The 18,220-nt window shown below is 48.2% G+C and overlaps 3 protein-coding genes across 7 annotated transcripts; 2 read left to right on the top strand and 1 right to left on the bottom strand.

Moving 5' to 3' along the window:
* Positions 1-1,783: 1,783 nt before the first annotated feature.
* On the top strand, positions 1,784-14,346 carry KMT5A (lysine methyltransferase 5A). 3 transcript variants are annotated; one of them, XM_072936010.1, is made up of 9 exons: positions 1,784-1,991; positions 2,300-2,394; positions 4,421-4,574; positions 5,333-5,546; positions 6,214-6,298; positions 6,647-6,706; positions 7,149-7,339; positions 8,064-8,196; positions 14,057-14,346. In XM_072936010.1, exons 1-9 carry the CDS (start codon positions 1,799-1,801, stop codon positions 14,183-14,185), a joined length of 1,254 nt encoding a protein of 417 aa, XP_072792111.1. In that variant the 5' UTR covers positions 1,784-1,798; the 3' UTR covers positions 14,186-14,346. The 3 variants fall into 3 exon arrangements, with proteins under 3 accessions (XP_072792111.1, XP_030141372.3, XP_030141371.3); XM_030285512.4 differs by lacking the exon at positions 8,064-8,196 and having other exon boundaries at positions 14,057-14,180; XM_030285511.4 differs by lacking the exon at positions 14,057-14,346 and having other exon boundaries at positions 8,064-10,288.
* RILPL2 (Rab interacting lysosomal protein like 2) lies at positions 11,473-16,588 on the bottom strand. 2 transcript variants are annotated; one of them, XR_012058363.1, is made up of 5 exons: positions 15,560-16,588; positions 14,546-14,697; positions 12,708-12,801; positions 12,227-12,337; positions 11,722-11,749 (listed from the first exon to the last, which is right to left on the bottom strand). XR_012058363.1 is itself a non-coding variant. In XM_030285513.4 (4 exons), exons 1-4 carry the CDS (start codon positions 16,412-16,414, stop codon positions 11,725-11,727), a joined length of 1,143 nt encoding a protein of 380 aa, XP_030141373.4. In that variant the 5' UTR covers positions 16,415-16,584; the 3' UTR covers positions 11,473-11,724. The 2 variants fall into 2 exon arrangements, 1 of the variants encoding a protein (XP_030141373.4); XM_030285513.4 differs by lacking the exon at positions 12,708-12,801 and having other exon boundaries at positions 11,473-11,749; positions 15,560-16,584.
* Positions 14,058-17,572, top strand: SNRNP35 (small nuclear ribonucleoprotein U11/U12 subunit 35). 2 transcript variants are annotated; one of them, XM_030285314.4, is made up of 2 exons: positions 14,058-14,166; positions 16,565-17,572. In XM_030285314.4, the coding sequence occupies exon 2, from the start codon at positions 16,568-16,570 to the stop codon at positions 17,363-17,365; it is 798 nt and encodes a 265-aa protein (XP_030141174.4). In that variant the 5' UTR covers positions 14,058-14,166; positions 16,565-16,567; the 3' UTR covers positions 17,366-17,572.
* Positions 17,573-18,220: the final 648 nt, after the last annotated feature.

The raw sequence follows: 18,220 nt of genomic DNA on the forward strand, positions 1-18,220 counted from the left end.
TTCCTTTGCCCTCTACTGGTGGCCCGCACAGCTTCCATGCCAACTCGGTGCCTTTGCTTAACATACATATGTAAAATCATTATTTAAAACATACAACCCCCAACAGCTGAGCAAAACTACAGATGAGGCCGTTTCCAGAGCTTTCCCAAGACATTAGGAAGAGTGCTCCCTATTACTGCAAGAAGGAAATCATCTTAGTAATTTATGAAGATCTTTTTTTCCCCCCCAGTTACATCCCAGCTGTGCAATAAGTACAGTGCAAACTGGGGTGGAAAAATCAGAGCAGTGTCTGCTCTGGTGCTTTTGCAGAGAGCTTGGAGTACCTGCCCTGGTGGAAGAACACCATGGGCATGGATGTTTATGGATGTGATGCCCAGAGGATGTCAGGTGGCTGCAGCTTTGAGTTTTGGTTGCCTCTCTGTAAAATTCATGTGCCTGGTGATTGAAGACCCAGATGTAACAAATGACAGTGCCCATGAAGAGCTGGGTTTGTTCTGTCTTCTCCCAAAGTGCCTGAATGCAGAGCTATCACAGGAAGAGCAGGGAGTGGACTGGAATGCTGTGCTGCCTTCTGAGACTCCTCTGCAGTCACACTGAATTCCTGCCCTCTGAGCCCCCAGCTGCTGTGGGACAGCTTGGAAAGGACGAGGTTCTTGCTTAAGATGGGTTTTTTCCTGTTCTTAAAGGAAAGGATGGCTTTCAGCTGTATCACTGACTGGCTGTTTATGTCACTGTGGGAATGCCAAGCGACAAGCAGCAGCCTGTGGCTACAGATAAGCCTTGGGTGGGAAGCCACCCCTGTGGCGATAGCGCTCGGGCCAGCAAAGTACCACAGCCCCAGCTGCTGAGCACACACACTCTGTGGGCCTTGCTGCAGGAGGGGTAGCACAGATAGGAAACAGGAGTCCTGCACCATTGATCAATAGAAGTGTTCTGCTTGTCCTGGAGCACCGAAGTCCTGTGTGGCAATTTTCTGACTTCCATGATGGCATCCCAGTGGCATCCATCCAGGTCCCCTGAGCCATGCGTGCTTTGCCTCATTGCTGTGTTCCTCTTTGCCATTGTACTTTCTTGATTTCAAAGTGCATGTACTAGTCCTGTTGGAAGCTTCTGAGCAGGAAATCGATGCTGAAGGCAGTTCCAGCTCTCCTGGTGATAATGATGGCTGTCATTTGCCTTTGTAATATTTTAGCTGCCCTCCTTATGGAATGGAGATTTACATAAGGTCTTTGACACTTCAGTGCAATGCTGGAGTATTACCTGCTCTCCAGGCAAGCTTGGAAGATAGAACTAATAGACTTAAATTTCAGCCAGGGAGATCTAAGCCAAACATTGTGTAAAGCAGCCTAATAATTTCGCAGAGCAGAGTTTTACAATCCCGCCAGGATTAGGGGTACCCCGAATCCCTGCTGCGAGGTGGCGTGGGCCGTGTGGCCTGCGGAGAGGTGCAGGAGGGAGGCAGCGTTGGCGGGACGGCGGCAGGAGGTGCCGGTGCCGCGGCAGAGCGGACAGGGCGGGGGAACCGCGGGCCCGCCGCGCTCCGCGGGCCCGCGCGGCCCGGACGGTCCCGCACGGCCCGGACGGTCCCGCACGGTCCCGCACGGCCCGGACGGTCCCGGTCGCGCTCCGCGCTCCCACCACGTGGCGCGGCCCGGCCGCGGAGGGGCATTCCCTGCCGGGCCGCCAATCAGAGCGCTGCCTGCTCTCGGCACGGACCAATCAGCGCCCAGCGAACACACATTTAAACCCTGCTCCCGGGAGCCGCCGCCACCGCTGTGTGACAGGGGGAGGGCGGGTCATGGCCGCTCGCGCCAATCAGAGGCCTGAGCGCGATGATTGGCAGGCGGTTAAACCAATGGGGTTGCCGAGGGTAACGCGGCGTCTCCCTGCGGAGCGGTTGGCGGCGGCGGGGACTCCGCGGGGACAGCCGGGGCCGCCCGGCGCGGGGGCTCCGAGGCGCGGGGCCGCCGCCGCCGCCGCCATGGCCGGAGGTGCGCGGGGCGGAGCGGGCACGAGCGGAGCGGGGCCGGGGCGCGGCGGGGCCGGCGGGGCTGGGCCCGCGTGGCGCGGGGCATCTCCGCGGCGCGGAAGCTCCTCCTGGGAGGTGCGGGGAGCCGGGGCCGGCGGGACTCCTCCCCCGCGCGGTGTGCGCAGCTCGCCGGGAAGGGGCTGGGCCGCCGCGGCTCGCCCTGCCGCATCCAGCCCTTTAAACATGGCGCAGGCCGGGGCGGCCGGGCGATGACCGCGGGCGGCAGCGCCGGACATGGCTCAGCCGCCGATCTTCCCCCGTTGCTCCTAGGGAAGAAAATGCCCAAGACCAGGGCGGGCGGCGTGGAGAAGGCAAGCCCCGAGAGCGCCGAGAGGAAGGGCCCTAGCCGCCCCCGGGCCGGCGGGGTAAGCAGTGCCCGGGCCTGGGCGGGCGGAGCGGGGCGGGCGGCTCCCGGGGTCTGCCGTGCCCTCCGCTTCCCCCCGGGCGGACGAGCTGCCCCGGGGAGCCGCGGGGCCCGGGCCTTCGGGAGCCCCTCAAATCATTCAGAAATCGGTTAACTTTAAGTGCGGTCGGACTCTTTCCGTGTTTTCCTGCGCCCTACCGCAGACAGGCACTAGGCTCGACATTCCCTCCGTGCCATCTTCCCCGTCTTGTAGTTCTGTCACAGGCAGCTGGCCGGACGTTGCTTGTCTCTTTGCCTTTAACTCCCAATGGAAATAATTGTGGCTATTGCATTAAATCCTGGAGCCCCTCTCTAGCCTTCCGTGTGTTTCGCTGTGCTGAGAAAAATCTCTGCTCCCCGGGGTCTCAAGCCTGGCACAGACAAAGACGTGGCAGCGGCATCTCGGTTGCGCCAAGAGCGCAGCAGGAAGGGAGCTGGGAATGAAGGGAGGAAGCAATGCTGGAAAAATAGTTGTTCCTTTCCTGTTCATGGTGTATTCAAAGCCTGAAGGCTCAGCTGGCAGGTGGACTGCTGCTCACTGCTTTGGGCTTTCTCCCAAAATGCCCGTATTTAAACTTCTTACTAAATCTTGAGGACTTTGAAGCTCAGGGTTCATTGCTTGTATTTGTTAAAATTGAGTGTTTTCATAGTATTTCATGCTTTGAAGCTCCGGTTTTTTAATAAGGAAGTTTTGCCTTTTAAAAGGCCTTTCAGAAATATTGGAGGTCAGGGAGTGTCTGTCCTATTTGCTTTTTCTCAGGATGTTCCATCGTAATCTCAGTCTTTAGTAGTTTATTTTTGGACTAAGATTTGAGCTTTTAACTAGTCTAATTTTGTGTGAATTATGTACATAGGAAGTTTGTTATTCATGACCACGTTAATTATTAAAATTATCCTATCTGTTCTATTGTGTACTTTGTTTACTTTTTCATTGTCTGTGTCCGAGATACTGAGGTATTTGTTTAATCAGCAATATTTGAGCTTTTTTTGACTACTGGGACCCTTTGTTCCTTGCTTTCCTAAGAAAATGGATGCATATTTTTGTTGTTTTAACTGGCATTCAATGTCTGAAAATTGCTTTTGGTTGAGTCAAATTATAGCCAAGAAAAACTCATTCTGCCCAAGTTGCATCTGTTTGTCCAGACACTGAGATTTCACGGTTGGAATGTGCCTGCCATACTCTGCACAGGCAAACATAGCCAGGTGGCAGGAGGCTGTGAAAGCAAAGGTGACAGGACTCCACTAATCTTTGCTAAATTTGACACTGCTCACTGTTGGCATCTTGGAGTCTGAGCCAGCAAACAAACCCCAGGCTCTGTGGTGTCTGGCCATACCAGAGGGTTTTGCCATTTTCCTGACTGGGCTTTGCACAGATTCTTTAAGGGGCCTTTTTTTTTGCCATAAACAACCTTTACACTTTATTTTTATGTCATATAATGGATAAAATATAGCACTGTTTATCTCCTATGCTTTGCTGAGAGGTGTCACTCAAGGTAGGCTGTAAAACTGATTTCTGTGCTGCTCAGTTGAGCATATAATTTGCTGCAACAACATTTGACACCTCCTGAGAGTAGCTGGGTAGCTCATACCTCTGGCTGTGAGAGCTCTCTACTGGGCCTGGGCAATTTTTGCTGCACTATTCATATTTTTTTTGGCATGTGGTCTTTGAGGCTGCGTTCCTCCCCAGGAGCTCAGGCTTGGGGTTTTTTTTAGCACCAAAGTTCATACTGTGAAGCACAGGGTGGAGGCTGGAGTTAGTTATGACTACTCCATCCTGCCACATTTTATTATTTAAGTTCTCAGAGTGCTCAGCACTGTTATGTTTTCACTTAGAAATCAAAACCTCAGTGAGTGTGATGCTTCAAACAGTATAATTTGCATCAGCACAATCACCTGTCAGCCCTGGTTGCTGCAGATGGTTGTGGATGCCAGCTTGAGGTTCCTGAACTCTCTGTGCTGAACTGATTTTTTGTGTGGGTCTGTTTTAGGAGAATGCGTTTATTGGTCAATCCAAAATCTACAGCTACCTGAATCCCAACAAAGCTGGTGCTCGCCCCCCGCTTCAAGAAGAAAACTCTGTCATGTATCACGAGGTGAAATGTCAGGGCAAAACACTAAAGGAAACCTACAGGAAAGGAGCTGGTAAGACTGAGCTTTGGATTGCTTATCTCGGTGAAGGTGCTCCCACTGCCCCAATTCTAATATTTTCATCAAGAAATAAAAGCAGTGAGGATGAGCCCAAACTGTGGATGCCGAGTTTACGAAGGGGAAGAAAACCCATCTGGCTTGTGTTTAAAGGTGCATTTAACAGCCTTGGTAATTTGTCAAAGCACTTTGATGCAAGCACTTTTACAAGCAGGTATTTTCAGGAGTGTCAGGCTTTCTGGAAACTTGGGGCTTTTAGTTCCTAATGTGGCTCCCCAGCTTTGACAAGGAGGTAAAGATGGCTTTAGCTTGTCCCACTGCTGAGGCCTTGCAGCTGTGCTTCTTTTCTCCAGTGAGACTGAAACATCTGTCTCAGCAGATGGGACTGTTAAACCTGATGGTTTACTCTACATAAAAACGTTGATGAGCTTTAAACCACTCTCACCTACCTCTGAGTCAGTTATATGAGGAGGAGGATGTGGTTGTATTGGGGTAGGGTGCAAAAAAACAAGTAAATGTTGGTTGTGGGGAATGCAGATTTCTTGTCAGTGCCAGCCCTTTAGGTCCCATGGATTTACCCTGGGTGGCATTGGCCTCTTGGTACCAACATCTGCAGCTGCTAAACCCAGCAGTGCAGGGTCACTGCTCTCCTTTTTCTCTCATTTGACAGAACTCTAAACCACTGGAATTAATTTAAAGCACTCGGGTACAGTTGGCCCTAAGTTCAGAGCCTTACTCGATTTCCTTGTCACCAGGAAAAAAGAATGGTGGCAAAATAGTTGAAGGTGCTGTGAAACCAGAAGACCAGAAGGATAAGGAAGGTGGCTGCAATCCTTCGGTGCCCTCTGATCAAAACCAAGAAACTGTGGAAACCCAAAAGACTCCCCTGCCTGCAGACTGTGCTGAGGAGGCCAATGCAAAGCCAGCTCAGAAGAAGATGGTTAAAGCAAAACGAGGACCAAGGAAAAAGTAAGTGATTTCTGGAATTGTGAAAGGATGGCTCTTTGTTTTCTCAAGAATATCATGCTTTAAAAACCCTAAAATAGCATCCAAGTACCTACTTTGCAGAGGACTTGTTTGTCTTGAAAGCAAGGTTAATGTGTTCTATTGTTCTATCACAAGTGAAACATTCGCTGGTTACCTATGGAAGAAAATAAATTAATGAGCCATTAAGACCTACTTTCCTGTGGACAAATGGGAATGTGTCTTGTCAGAAGGAACAGTTGGAGGCTTCCTGGCTGAGCTGATACCCTTTCTCTTGGTATCGGAGTAATATGACCTAACATTAATGAATTCCTTGCCAAGCAGTTTTCATGACCTAAATTTTCGAGTGCCTTCTGGCAAGGCACGCAGGGGGCCCCAGACTTGTAATGTGACCTTCAGCTGATTTCCAACGACATCTCATTTGTATTGTTCAAGAATTAGTACTGGAGTAATGGAAATAGTGTGGGGAAGAAAAGGGGATGTAGCTGTGGTTTGAAGCTAAGAGTATTGATAAAAAACACTGATTCATATTGATTACCTTTCAACTTACCAAGCTCAAATAAAAATTTCTTGCACATACCTTTGCTCTAGTGCTCTAACTTAACAAATAGTCTGAAATATGTGTGTGTGTTCTCTTTTTCTTCCTCCTTAGAACACAAGGAAGAACACCAAACAGAAAAGTGACAGATTATTACCCAGTTAGAAGAAGTTCCAGGAAGAGCAAATCTGAATTGGAGGTAGTGCTTCTTGTTTAAATGACATTACTTATAACATGTCTGACTAGCTGAAAATTTGGGGGCATGTGTAACTATGGTTTCCATTCCAAATGCAAATAAAGTTGTGCACTTGAAGTATTGTTAAGAACATGCTTAAGCTTTGGAAATGCTGGTCCAGTTTAGAGCAGAATCTAGCTGTTTATGTATTTTGGGGGCAGAAATCTGTCTTTCTGCTGTTCAGTTTGCTGGAAATATGAGATGGTTTGGAACAATGAGTGTCATTGGTGGGTAATTTCCTTCCAGCTCTAGAAGTAGCTGCAAAAGCTATCAACAATATTATGGTTTTGTTTGTTCTTGTTTATTCTGCAGACTGAGGAAAGGAGGAAAATAGATGAGCTGATTACAAGTGGGAAAGAAGAAGGAATGAAGGTAACTGCAGTGCCAACCAAAGTTGTCATGTACTGTTTATTACACAGTATCTTGATGTTAATCTATTTAAACAAAGAGTAGCAGAACTCAGTCTCAGGACCCTGATGAAAATGCAGGAAAACTGGAACACAGTCCTTCCTTTTGAGTGAGCAATGTCCTTTTGGGTGGAGGATATGTATGTGCTGCAGCCTCAGTTATAAATCTGAGGGGGCTTCTTTCATTGGAAGACTTTGTGTCCAGCTACCCAGTAACTCAGTGTGTCACAAATTCATCCTGCATTCCACTGTGCCAGACATTGTGCTTCTACAGCTTTGTCTGCAGTACACACAAATTCCCTTTTGCAGCAGCTTTTTAATGACAAATCATTTCCTAGTAATCAGCATATCTGCAATGATGTTAAGCAGCTGGGAAATGAGAGAGTATTTTCTTTTCAACTCAACAGATTGATTACATTGATGGCAAAGGGAGAGGAGTAATTGCTACTAAACATTTTAATCGAGGAGAATTTGTGGTTGAATATCATGGGGATCTCATTGAGATCACTGATGCCAAGAAACGAGAGGCTGTATATGCTCAAGACCCATCCACAGGCTGCTACATGTACTATTTCCAGTACCTCAGCAAAACCTACTGGTAAGCTCAAGTTTCTATTGATAGAGGCTTTGAATGCTTCTAATTATTTTCTTGTTTTCATGCCAATTTTTTGTTTTTAATGGGAAATGTGAATTATGAAATCTTTTGGAGCACTGATCCATGGTCTGAGAGCCTCCTATATGCCTGGGCTGTGAGGAATGGTAGGTGACTCAAAGCCCTCTTCTTTGAAGTATAGCACAAGCTATGTGGAGAGTTGCTCTGCTTGGATGAGGCTTGTAGTTCTGCAGTGGTCTTCTGCCTGAATTTATCCTTTGTAAAATGGACTCCTTTATCTGAGTTGAGATGAGTTGGTTTGGAAGGAAGGATGGACAGACTCCCTGGAAGAGAGACATTTCTTTTGACTGGGTGTCCTTGTTGCTCTAGTCTGACACCCACTCCAGTCCAAGCTTTATAATTTTTTTCACATCTGGATTCTGCTTTTCCTGGAAACAGGCAGCTCAAACAGTCCAAATGTTTCATTTTCTCGGTTTTGTACTAACTTAAAAATCTCACAGAGCTGTTTCAGTTTCCCTGCCTTGCCATATTAGGGCTGCTTATTTAATCATGGTTGTTCTGTAATGTAACATGATAACATTATGTTTCTCCTTAATTTTTCAAGACTGGTGTGAATTCCTCCTTCTTTGTGTGATTTCCACTTTGGGCTTTGTCCACACGTGTAGCCCTGTCCCAGGTGCCATCCCACGTTCTGTTATTGCTCTTTCAGTGTCGATGCTACAAAAGAAACAAATCGTCTGGGAAGGCTCATTAATCACAGCAAGTGTGGCAATTGTCAGACCAAGCTCCACGACATTGATGGTGTGCCTCATCTCATCCTCATAGCTTCCAGGGACATTAAGGCAGGTGAAGAACTGTTGTACGACTATGGAGACAGAAGCAAAGCTTCCATTGAAGCTCACCCGTGGCTGAAACACTAATTCATCTTCCTTGTTTTGGGGTTTTTATTTTTGGACTGAGTGTTCTACAAGGAGTCAATGAATTTTTTTTTTTTTTCTGCCCTCACTTCCCTCAGCTTTCTTAGTGGATGGCTTATGGTCTTCCAAGCTCCTTAAAAACTGCCTTTTTGCTTTGCAGTATTTAAATACCTATTACAGTTTTCCAGGCAGGCTTGAATATTTGATCTTAGATTGCCAAAACTTTTCTATCATAAAAGGAAAACCCTCCTTAAAATTCGAATGCTTCTGCGTAGTGACCAGTGCCACTTGAGTAGTGAAAGACTTGCACAGAAACTTCATCACTGGGGTTGTGCTTCTGCTTTTGCAAGGAAATCTCACGCCCCACGTTGGGGTGCTGAACTTTGGCTTTATGACAGAAGTACTGCTGTACTCTGACTTGGTCATCCAGTGGCTTAACTGCCTGTCAGACTGCTTTTCACAGCCCAGTGCTGACAGGCTTCTCTGAGATGGATGCTACTGTCATTCTCAAATAATTTGTGGTAGGAATCCAGTTTCTCCTGTGTCATACATTCTGTTGGCAATGAACTTCAAATGCACTGGCACTGAGGGAAAAGGATGGTCAGATTGACTGCTTCCTTTGGAGAAATTGCTCCCAGCCAAATGAGGATAAATTTTGATAGACTGGGTTGATACTGATTACAGATGTGAAGATAGAACTTCACAGTGAGAATTAATGTTTGACATTTACTTATTTTCTAAACTTTGAGAAGGTACCTTTTTTATAGTCCATGGCTGATTATTGGAGGTGTCTCCCAGAGGATTTTAAAGAAGTAAAAACTCTCTCCAAAAATTTTTTATATTACCTTCCTATTCTAATTAGCCACATCAGAAGCTATTTATTTACTGTGAATGCTTGAAGTAGAGCATAGTGGTTCCAAAAATAGGAGTCATCTTCATATGCAGCTTCAAACTGTAGTGATGGAGTTCATGCAGTGAAGAAAGTAGATTCCTTATTGCCTGGTCCTGTAGGTCTGTCCAGCACGTCTGGTCCCACTGTCTCACATGGGAGTCAAGCGCTTGGCATCTCGTGGATGTTCGGAACGTTTCTGTTGGAGAGCCAAATCTGGGATATAGGCAGGCAATACAATGCAGGTCCTTTATGTTAAAGAGGAATTCTTACCAGTTGGAATATTTGCCAAGGCAGGCTTGGCACGTGTGTAGATGAAAATGGCTGTGAGCCATCAGCCACGCTTGCTGCTGGAAGATGTCAGCAAGGGATCTGTGGCTCTGTTAATGTCTTCTATTCCTCATGTCTTGAAGGCTGCTGCTGTTCCAGCTGAATGCCCTCTAGACAATCTTATGCTTGCCTATGTGATAGGTCAGATAGCAACAACATCCTGGTTGTGTGCTCCAGCAGCAAGAGAGGTGACTTAGTGATGTATTTTTTAAATTAAAAACTTGAAGACAATGTCTCTGTAAAATAAAGAATATATTTATTATTGATGAAACGGCTGCTATACTACCTGTCTCCATTGCAGTTTTATGAGCATTTTGAAAGAAAGCTGTGAAATCATTGGCTGTTAAATGCTTTATATTATTTACTGCTTCACACAAGGCAAACTCATCAGAGCAAGCCTAGGTATTTTCCCATTTCTGAAGAATTAACTGGAGACCTGTTAATTTACATGTACTGAATTTCAGGTAAGCCTCGTTGGCCAGCTTGTCTGAGTTGGCAGTGATTTTTCTCTGGTCTCAGTAATAGAGACCTCAGCAATGTGTACAGTGTCCTGTTAAACTAGAGCACTTCCCTTAAGTCAAAATTGGAATAATTTTTAAAAATTTTATTTAAACATTTACGTGTTCTCTATCAGGTTGAATAGCTTAAAACCTCTGTACTTCAGCATCGCTTTTGTAAACAAGAAAGGGGAAAGATCTCCCTGTTTTACATAAAAAGAAAATGTCTTTTATGAAAGATTAACTGGTAATTGAGTAGCACTGCATTGGAGGATGGAAATAAAGCTCATGTTGCACTGCATATGTATCCTTTACTTTTCTAGGAACACATACAGAGATCTAGAGATCTATCTCAATGTACTTCTCACTGGAATGTGTCATTTGGGTGTTTATCTCTTGTGCCTCACAGGAAAGCTTCATCTTCTAACAAGGTGTCACAGGGAAAGATACCCTTGGGTTGGGAGCTAAACTGCTTTTTAAAGGAGATTGGAAAATATATCCCTGGATAAACCTTGGAAGAGGATGGAATTCAGATTACATATCAGCATCTCTCCAGCTCAGAGATGCATCTTGGCTGTTGCTGATTGTTTCTTTGTTTCATTTTTCTGTGCACAAAGCCTCTGCTCAGGCCATGCAGTACTGCCTTCCTTGCTGCCATGCTCTAGAAAATACACAATGAGGGCATGGCCAAGGCTTATTGATATTTTGAAGATGGCAAAAGGACTTCATCGGTTCTGTGCCCTGGCTAAACCAGCTGGCTTGGGTCAGCCACCTGAGGTGTGGCCTTGCTGTAACAGACAGTTGTTCCTGACCTCTGAAGGGAGGCTGCAGCTCTGCCTTCTGAGCCACATTTACATTGTGCAGCTGAGCATATGTGTGAAGTGCCCTATATTTTTCATGCTGCCAGTGTAGGAGAGGGAATCAAAAGACTTCAGAGTCTGCTTTTATTTCTGAAGAGAGTAAGATCACAGTTTGATACCTGTCACTGCTTCTTTTATGTCTGTTCAGACTTCTGCTCTGGATATTCTACCTTTCTAAATGGAGAACCTAATTGGTGTCTTTCAAGCTTCTTTCCCCACTCCTCTGTTTGCCCTATATGCTTCCACTGGTGCTAAATCTCATTACTGAGGCCAATACACAGCTTGTGGCAGGTGATTGAAAGAACAGAGCTTATGCAAAACACAACTCCTACCACAGGAGACCGTCAGCTGTCAGAAATGAAATGTTTGCAGCATCTGTTCCAGTCTGAGCAGTGCCTGCACCTCAGGCCTTCATGTGGGCAGAGCCCAATTGCAGCAGCTTTTCTTCCTTCACTGTGCTTTTCTCCACTGTTCATCTCACCTCCAAACAGCCACTTTTGAATGGCATGTCTGTCTTATCTTCATCTTACAAAATCATTTGGACTGAATGTTTTGATAGCTGGACAGGATAAGTATGCTGTAGTACAGATCATCACAGGCTCTTCTAATAAGAATAAACCCCAAGTTTGTATAAATGTTTTATTTTCTACATGTGGGTAATGTCTGACATTATGAAATACAAAAAGTGTCTGTTTCAAACAGTTTCTGAAAAAGCAGAGTAAAATCTATTCTGAAAGAATATTATACAACAGGATTTTAACGAGATCGCTCATTCTATACAGTAGGAGTGATGCTGCTGCTTCCAATCATTGTCTTTCCTAATGCCTCTGAGGCTCATCAGTGCCATTCTCACCAGCAGCAAAGTCCTTGAGGATGTTCATTTTCCATGTTTAAAAGAAAACCTAGAAAAAGAGAAAAAAATCAATAGCAGAAAGGGAACAATAATCTACAAGTGGAAAACAAGGAACAGGCAGGGGGCTGGCCCTGCCAATGTGCTATTTTGGGGGACTTTAGGAACAGACCCTGAGCTCGTGGGTTTTGTGTACAGGGTAAATAAAGCCTGGGGCCAGCTGGGGTGCTCCCACAGCACAGCCCTGAGGGGCTGGCAGGGGAGGCAAGTATTGAATAATTTTGTTCAGGAATGCTTGTTTTTCCTAGGAAAAAAGTGACTCCCTGCTTGCCTGGGTGGAGGTTGCTTTCCTGTGCAGTGCTTTTTCCCCAGGAAGAGATTGCTTTATCAGGCTTTTAACTTTACATGGAGAGCAGAAAACAATATCCAGCCAATTAGGCTAAAGTTCAGCATCCACTCCTGGATTCACTGTGAGAGGAGTGGGCCATGTTCTTACAAATTCTGCCCCAAAAGCTGCAGACAAACTTACAACCGTTTGATGATTGTCTTCTCTTCACTGTCCTTTCTGCTGCCAGCACTGCTACCACTGGCTTCTTTTTCCAGTTCTTCAGTTTGGTCCCTTTTCTGTGAGATGATCCCACTGGGAAAAGAAATGGTTTTGTTTATTTTTTGTGGGTTTGTGCAGTGTGACTGTGCATGAGTTCGACCTCTCACTGGACATGGGTGAATGAGTATTCACAGGACAGGGATGACGGCCCAGCCTCTTCCTTGTAGTGAACTGAAAATAATGAATTATTATCTTTAAATACAGCAGTGTAATGGTGCCAGGGTTATGCTTTAATGAGAACACTAAAAAAGTAACAAGCTGACTTCTCCACAGAGAAAAAAATGGCAAGTCATAATGGGGGTGAAAGGGAAGTGTAATCACACTTGGATTTGTGCAAAATCCAAGGGTAAGAAGAGGGTGAAGACACAAATGGTGAATTTCTGCAGGGGTAGATGTGTGGTACCTCCAGCGCAGCCACCCAGGCTCACACCAGGCCTGGGAACAGATGGGAAGTTCCCAGCTCTCCTGCAAGGCAAGTGCCTGTTCCTCTTTCCACCCTACAGAGGAGAGAAGAAAGGCTTTGCCTCAGCTCTAGATTTTGCCATCCCACTTCAGTGTTTCTACAATCCAGAAGCTGTAACCGCCTACTCAAGGCAACAGTTTCGGTTTGACCAAAGGGTGTTTTCCCTGCCTGGAACAGGGTGAGATTTTCCCAGCCTGCTCACTCAGTGTTTTCACAGCATGTCCTGAGCTGACCTCAGTCACTGAGAGCTCAGTGGATCAAAGCTTGTGACTGCTGTAGCTGCAGGCCACGAGCAGCCAAGCAACACTCAACTGGATTCGGAAATAAAAACACAGAGCACTTAAAAACTGGTGTGACACCAGGCACAGGGTAATTCTGAGGCAGACTCTCCTCTTGGATAAATGAGACAGTGAGCTGTTGGGTAACACTGCAGAGCACCAGTCACTTTGAGCCAGTCTCTGAGCTGTTTGTTACCTTGTGTTATGCAGAGCTTATTTCCAATGTGTACAAGGCATTTTAGAACATCTATTTATCCTCTTCTCCTGCACAGTTACTCTTTACACAATTACAGTTAGGATTTTATGTTACTATTTAGAGGGAAAATGGGTTTTGGCCTAAGCTGTAACACTGTATGAGGAGATAATCTCACAAATTACTCGACCTGAAAAGCAGCCCTGCCCTGCTCTTGGCGCACAGCACTTTGACTAGATCACTAAAAACCTGAAAACATTCCCACTGTTACATGTTTAACTTGGCCTATACTAAACTGTGTAACAGCTGGGAAATCAAAGCAAGAAGCCATTCCACTGCTGCACAGCAAAGCAGCCAGCTGAGCTGGGAAAGTGCTGTTAGGCAGTTTGTAAATTCTTGGATTTAAGTGTAACTTCTTGGCTTAACCTGCCTGTTACAGACAAGCCAAAGGGCGGGCTCGCTGTATCCAGGAGGGTGCTGCTGAGATATCCCAACTGAAATCTAATGTGCTCAGACATTTTGTGTCTAGATCAAGAAGAAATGTATTGACCCAAAGAATTTATAATCCAACCTGCTGAGAGAGGGCAGAGGTTGGGAAGGAGAGCCTTTGGGGTGAATGAATTTGTAGCACCAAGATCAAGACCATTCCCACATCCCACCCTTTGACTCACACTGACTCTCCCTTCAAGAACGACCAAACCCTTCTGTGAAATCACTTGCTTTACACAGTTCAAGGGCCTTACACAACCTCTGTTGGCAGTCTTAAAAACCCCACAGCTTATCATGAATAATGAAAGAGCTCAATATTCTGTTTCTAGATCAGTGCCACATCCCCGTGGGAGCAAAGGACCAGAGATCACCCAGCGTGGTGCTGCAGGAGGAAGGAAAGTTTGACTAAATCTGAGCTGGAAACCCCCTGTGCTCTTTGGTATGTAGTGTGGCTTTAGACACAGTGTGTGTGCAGTTGCTGTGACTGCACAGATGAATTCCTGTGCAGGAGAACCCAGCCTGGATGTGGAGTGGGAGTAACTCTGCGTAGGCTGAGAGTGGGACAATCATGGGAATGGGCTGAGAACTGTGCAGAAGAAAAGGGAGTTTGGTTTTTAAATCCTGTTGCCTTGAGACTTCATTGTTCCCCCATTTTTCTTTGCTCACTTGTATGCTCTGGGGAGCACAGAGGTCACTTACATATCTGGGCAGTGCCTATCCTGACCTAGGGGCCCAACCCTGCAAGACTCTCACCTGATAAGCTTCATGATACCACTTGTTATTAGTGGTATTAGTTCTCTGCTGGCTTCAAGCTTTACCTCTTATAGCACTGTAGCTCCTCTTGCACCACCAGAAGCTGAGCTTTCAGCTGGTTCCTCTCTTGCAATACATCTCGGAGCTCCTGTAACGTGAACCGGGGCCGGTTGGGGTCTGTGAGGTCTATCACCATTTGATCTGGTCCAAGGCTGGGCTGTAAAATAAACAGTGATAGATCTTGTAACCTCTCAAAAAACTCAGCATTCAGAGAGTAAAATATCTGGATTTTCTAAATATGGAATTTTTAGAACTAATATGAATTCATCACAATCCTGATTTTTTTTCCAAGCAGTTAATTATAGTTCTTTATATTTTTGTATTCTCTTAGTGACCAGCCAAGTATAGGCCACAACTGTGACAGGCTCTGACCGTTAAAAGAAAAGTCTCTGTCCCAAGAGTTTGCAATTTAGTTGTCAGGAAGATGCTTTTATCAGATTGTTGTTAGATGATGAGTGAGGCTGAGCCATCTAATGCCACACCAAAAGTCAGTGTAAAAGAAAGGTGAGAACTGAACTCGCCTTTTTTGATTTAAAACCTCTGTAGTTATCAAGACATCCATTTCCCTCACAGGGGGTAACAAAGCCTCAGTGTTTGTATACAGTTGTCTCTATGGGGCCGGTGCTGTGCAAGAGCTGAACACGGTGCGTTTGTACTCTATGAACTTTGTGCGCGTCTTTGTGCATGACCGACCCAACTTTGCTGGGTCAGTCACTGCAGTGAAACGAGCGAGGAATCCACAGCACTGCAACCACCCCGAAGGAAAGAGCTTCAAGCCTTTCATGGCCAAAGACGGGAAGTGACTTTGTGACACTCGTCCTGCTGACACAAAAGAGACCACAACTATCGGCCAGCCCATCTGGTGTGGTTCTGGGCGCGCTGTGCGACCCGCGCATGGTGGGCCCGTGCCGGGGAAGGGGCCCGTGTCCCCTGTGCCCCGGCCGTGTCCCCTGTGCCCCGGCCCAGTCCCGTGTGCCCTCGGCTGAGTCCCCTGTGCCCCGGCCCAGTCCCGCACCCACCTGCGGGGCGCTCCCGCGGGCCGCCGCCCGCAGCTGCTCCAGCTCCCGCCGGAGGCTGTCCCGCTCCCGCCGCAGCTGCTCCTCGGCCACGCTGCTCTCGCTCACCAGCGCCTCCAGCATCTCCAGCACCCTGACGATCCTGAACTGCAGCCGGGCGCGGGCGGCGGGCAGCTGCGGCCCGGCGTGGAGCTGCAGCAGGTCCCGGCCCACCACGGAGGAGATGTCGTAGACATCTGCGGCCGTCAGCTGGAACGGGCTCTTCTCCAGGGCGCTCTCTGGGCCGCCATCCTCCTCCTCATCCTCATCCTCCTCCTCCAGCTCCTCCTCCCCGTCCCGGCCCCGCTCCATGCCCGCCGCACCCCGGCGCTCCCTCCCGCCGGGCCGGGCGGCGCTGCCGCGGGCGGAGCGGCCCCTCCCGCCCCCGGCGCTCCCATGGCGGCGGCCGCGGCCCCGCTCCGCTTCCCGCCCTGCCCCTTCCCCTGAGGAGGCACCGCCCGCGTTCCGCTGCCGGTAAGCGACGGGGGGGCTCACCGGCAGCCCCGGGAACCGGCACCGGGGCGGGTGAACGCATCGGCCTTTCCGCAGCGCCACGTCCGCCTCGGCGGCTCCGGGAGCGGGGCGGGGGAACTGGCGGGCTCCGGGAGTGGGGAAAGGGGCTGAAATGGAGCCCGGCGGGAGCGGCTGCGGCTCCTCCGGGCCGGCGGATCGGCCCCTGCCCGCCGGGAGAGCCGTGTCCCGCCGGGCCGGGCGGTGAGGGGCTGAGGGGCCGGGCCGGCCGCGGGGGAAGGTCGGGCCCCTCAGGCCGGGGTAGGCCAGGGGAGGATGCGGCTCCCCGACACGGCTCTGTCCCGGCATGTGGACTCAAATTAACAGCGACACGGCTGGTTTATTTTAATGTGTCACACTTTGGGGGATTTTCGGATGAACACAGTGCTGGAAGCGCTTCTTGCACAGGCTGTTCTGACACAGCCGTGAGCCTGTGCCATGTGTGTTCTCCCCCGCTAGACAATGGCTGACTGGGCCCCCATAGCGAAGGAGTACGACCCGCTCAAGGCTGGCAGCATCGATGGCACGGACGAGGAGCCCCACGACCGGGCCATATGGCGGGCGATGCTGGCACGGTACGTACCCAACAAGGGCGTCACAGGAGATCCTCACCTCACCCTCTTCGTGGCGAGACTCAATCTTCAGACCACAGAAGAGAAGTTAAAGGAGGTTTTTTCCCGCTATGGAGACATCAGAAAGATCCGTCTGGTTCGAGACCTGGTCACAGGATTTTCCAAGGGTTACGCGTTTATTGAGTACAAAGAGGAGCGTGCGCTGCTGAAGGCGCACAGAGATGCCAACAGGCTGGTCATCGACCAACACGAGATCTTTGTAGACTTTGAACTGGAAAGAACTCTCAAAGGATGGATTCCCCGGAGGCTTGGGGGTGGGTTTGGAGGCAAAAAGGAATCCGGGCAGCTGCGGTTCGGAGGACGGGACAGACCTTTCCGAAAGCCCATCAATTTGCCAAACATGAAGAATGATTTCTATGGAGAAGGATCATCAGAGAAAAGAAACTGGTCTCGTGAGGGAACGAGGGACTGGAGAACAAGGGACCGGGACCACGAGAGGAGTAGGGACAAACGCTGGCCCGAAAGGGAGAGGTCGTGGGCTTGGGGTGACAGTGAGAGAGAGAGAGACTCCAAAGAGGAGAGGAGCAGGGGGAGGGAAAGGAAGGACAGAGACAGGAAGGACAGGGATAGAGACCGGAGCAGGGACAGAGATACCAAGAAGCAAAGAGATGATGATAAGCACCGATAGGTGACCATGCCTTGTCCTTGCGGTACGTGACCTACCCTTATGGCAGCTCAGGGCTGTGACAGCATTTCCAGAACAATCTGTGGTGTTGCCACCTTGTGCCTGTGACTCTGCTGCCAGCAGCTCTCTATGGTTTGGTTCCTACTGCAGTTCAGATGTGTGTCAAATTGTTCTTTAGAGAAAATAAACTTTGGTATGAATGGTTTTGAACTGGTGATTGCTGTAAGAAATGCACCATGTGTACAGGCATCCCACTGAGATGTGCACACACCTTGTCTGGCTGCCTGGGTGAGGAGTTATCCGTGTGCCAGATGTCCACAGGTCTGTTACGAAACAGTCCCGTGCTGGAGACACAGGATTGGAATACCAACAAACTTCTGAAACTTCTGTGCCCCAAAACAGAAGCTGATGGGAAGTGGTTTCATTTTTGCGAAGAAACTGGGACAGGCAAGACCTTTATTGATACTGTGTCCTTAACTAGTTCTGCCAGGTGAGAGAGAAACATGGAACCAATCCACTGTCTATGACATGGGAGGATGAAATTCCTTTCTACAGAGGAATGTGCACCACAGGACAGTAAGCACATCAGAAAATGCCACATGATCCTCATGAATCCATGGGCAGTCACTGAAGGAGGGTGTCAGGGGTAAATGTGGTTGCAGCTGCACTCATTCTGTCCTCACCCTTCTACACAGGGTTTAAATCCATTCTGGAAACTGGGCTTGCTGCTGGTTTTAGCTGAATTGGGGAAAAAGAGCAAAACATCTGTTTCAAGGCTAGGATGTGTAAATACAGACACACCTCTTCCATTAAGGAGCTTACAGTACTTTCTAGAAAAGGCTCTGTCATGTTCTTTGT

This window comes from Taeniopygia guttata, chromosome 15 (assembly GCF_048771995.1).
Source record: "Taeniopygia guttata chromosome 15, bTaeGut7.mat, whole genome shotgun sequence".
NCBI classification, from domain to species: Eukaryota; Metazoa; Chordata; class Aves; order Passeriformes; family Estrildidae; genus Taeniopygia; species Taeniopygia guttata.

What these genes read in the sequence shown, in the direction of transcription:
- KMT5A (XM_072936010.1), top strand. Translation starts at nt 1,799, where the DNA reads ATGGCCGCTCGCGCCAATCAGAGGCCTGAGCGCGATGATTGGCAGGCG. An exon ending in AAACGAGGACCAAGGAAAAA is followed by an intron (nt 5,547 to 6,213) that starts GTAAGTGATTTC and finishes CTTCCTCCTTAG; the next exon opens with AACACAAGGAAGAACACCAA. An exon ending in GGAAAGAAGAAGGAATGAAG is followed by an intron (nt 6,707 to 7,148) that starts GTAACTGCAGTG and finishes TCAACTCAACAG; the next exon opens with ATTGATTACATTGATGGCAA.
- RILPL2 (XM_030285513.4), bottom strand. Translation starts at nt 16,414, where the DNA reads ATGCCGGGACAGAGCCGTGTCGGGGAGCCGCATCCTCCCCTGGCCTAC. An exon ending in CCCGCGGGAGCGCCCCGCAG is followed by an intron (nt 14,698 to 15,559) that starts GTGGGTGCGGGA and finishes TTTATTTTACAG; the next exon opens with CCCAGCCTTGGACCAGATCA. An exon ending in GAGCTACAGTGCTATAAGAG is followed by an intron (nt 12,338 to 14,545) that starts GTAAAGCTTGAA and finishes TTCTTTTCCCAG; the next exon opens with TGGGATCATCTCACAGAAAA.
- SNRNP35 (XM_030285314.4), top strand. Translation starts at nt 16,568, where the DNA reads ATGGCTGACTGGGCCCCCATAGCGAAGGAGTACGACCCGCTCAAGGCT.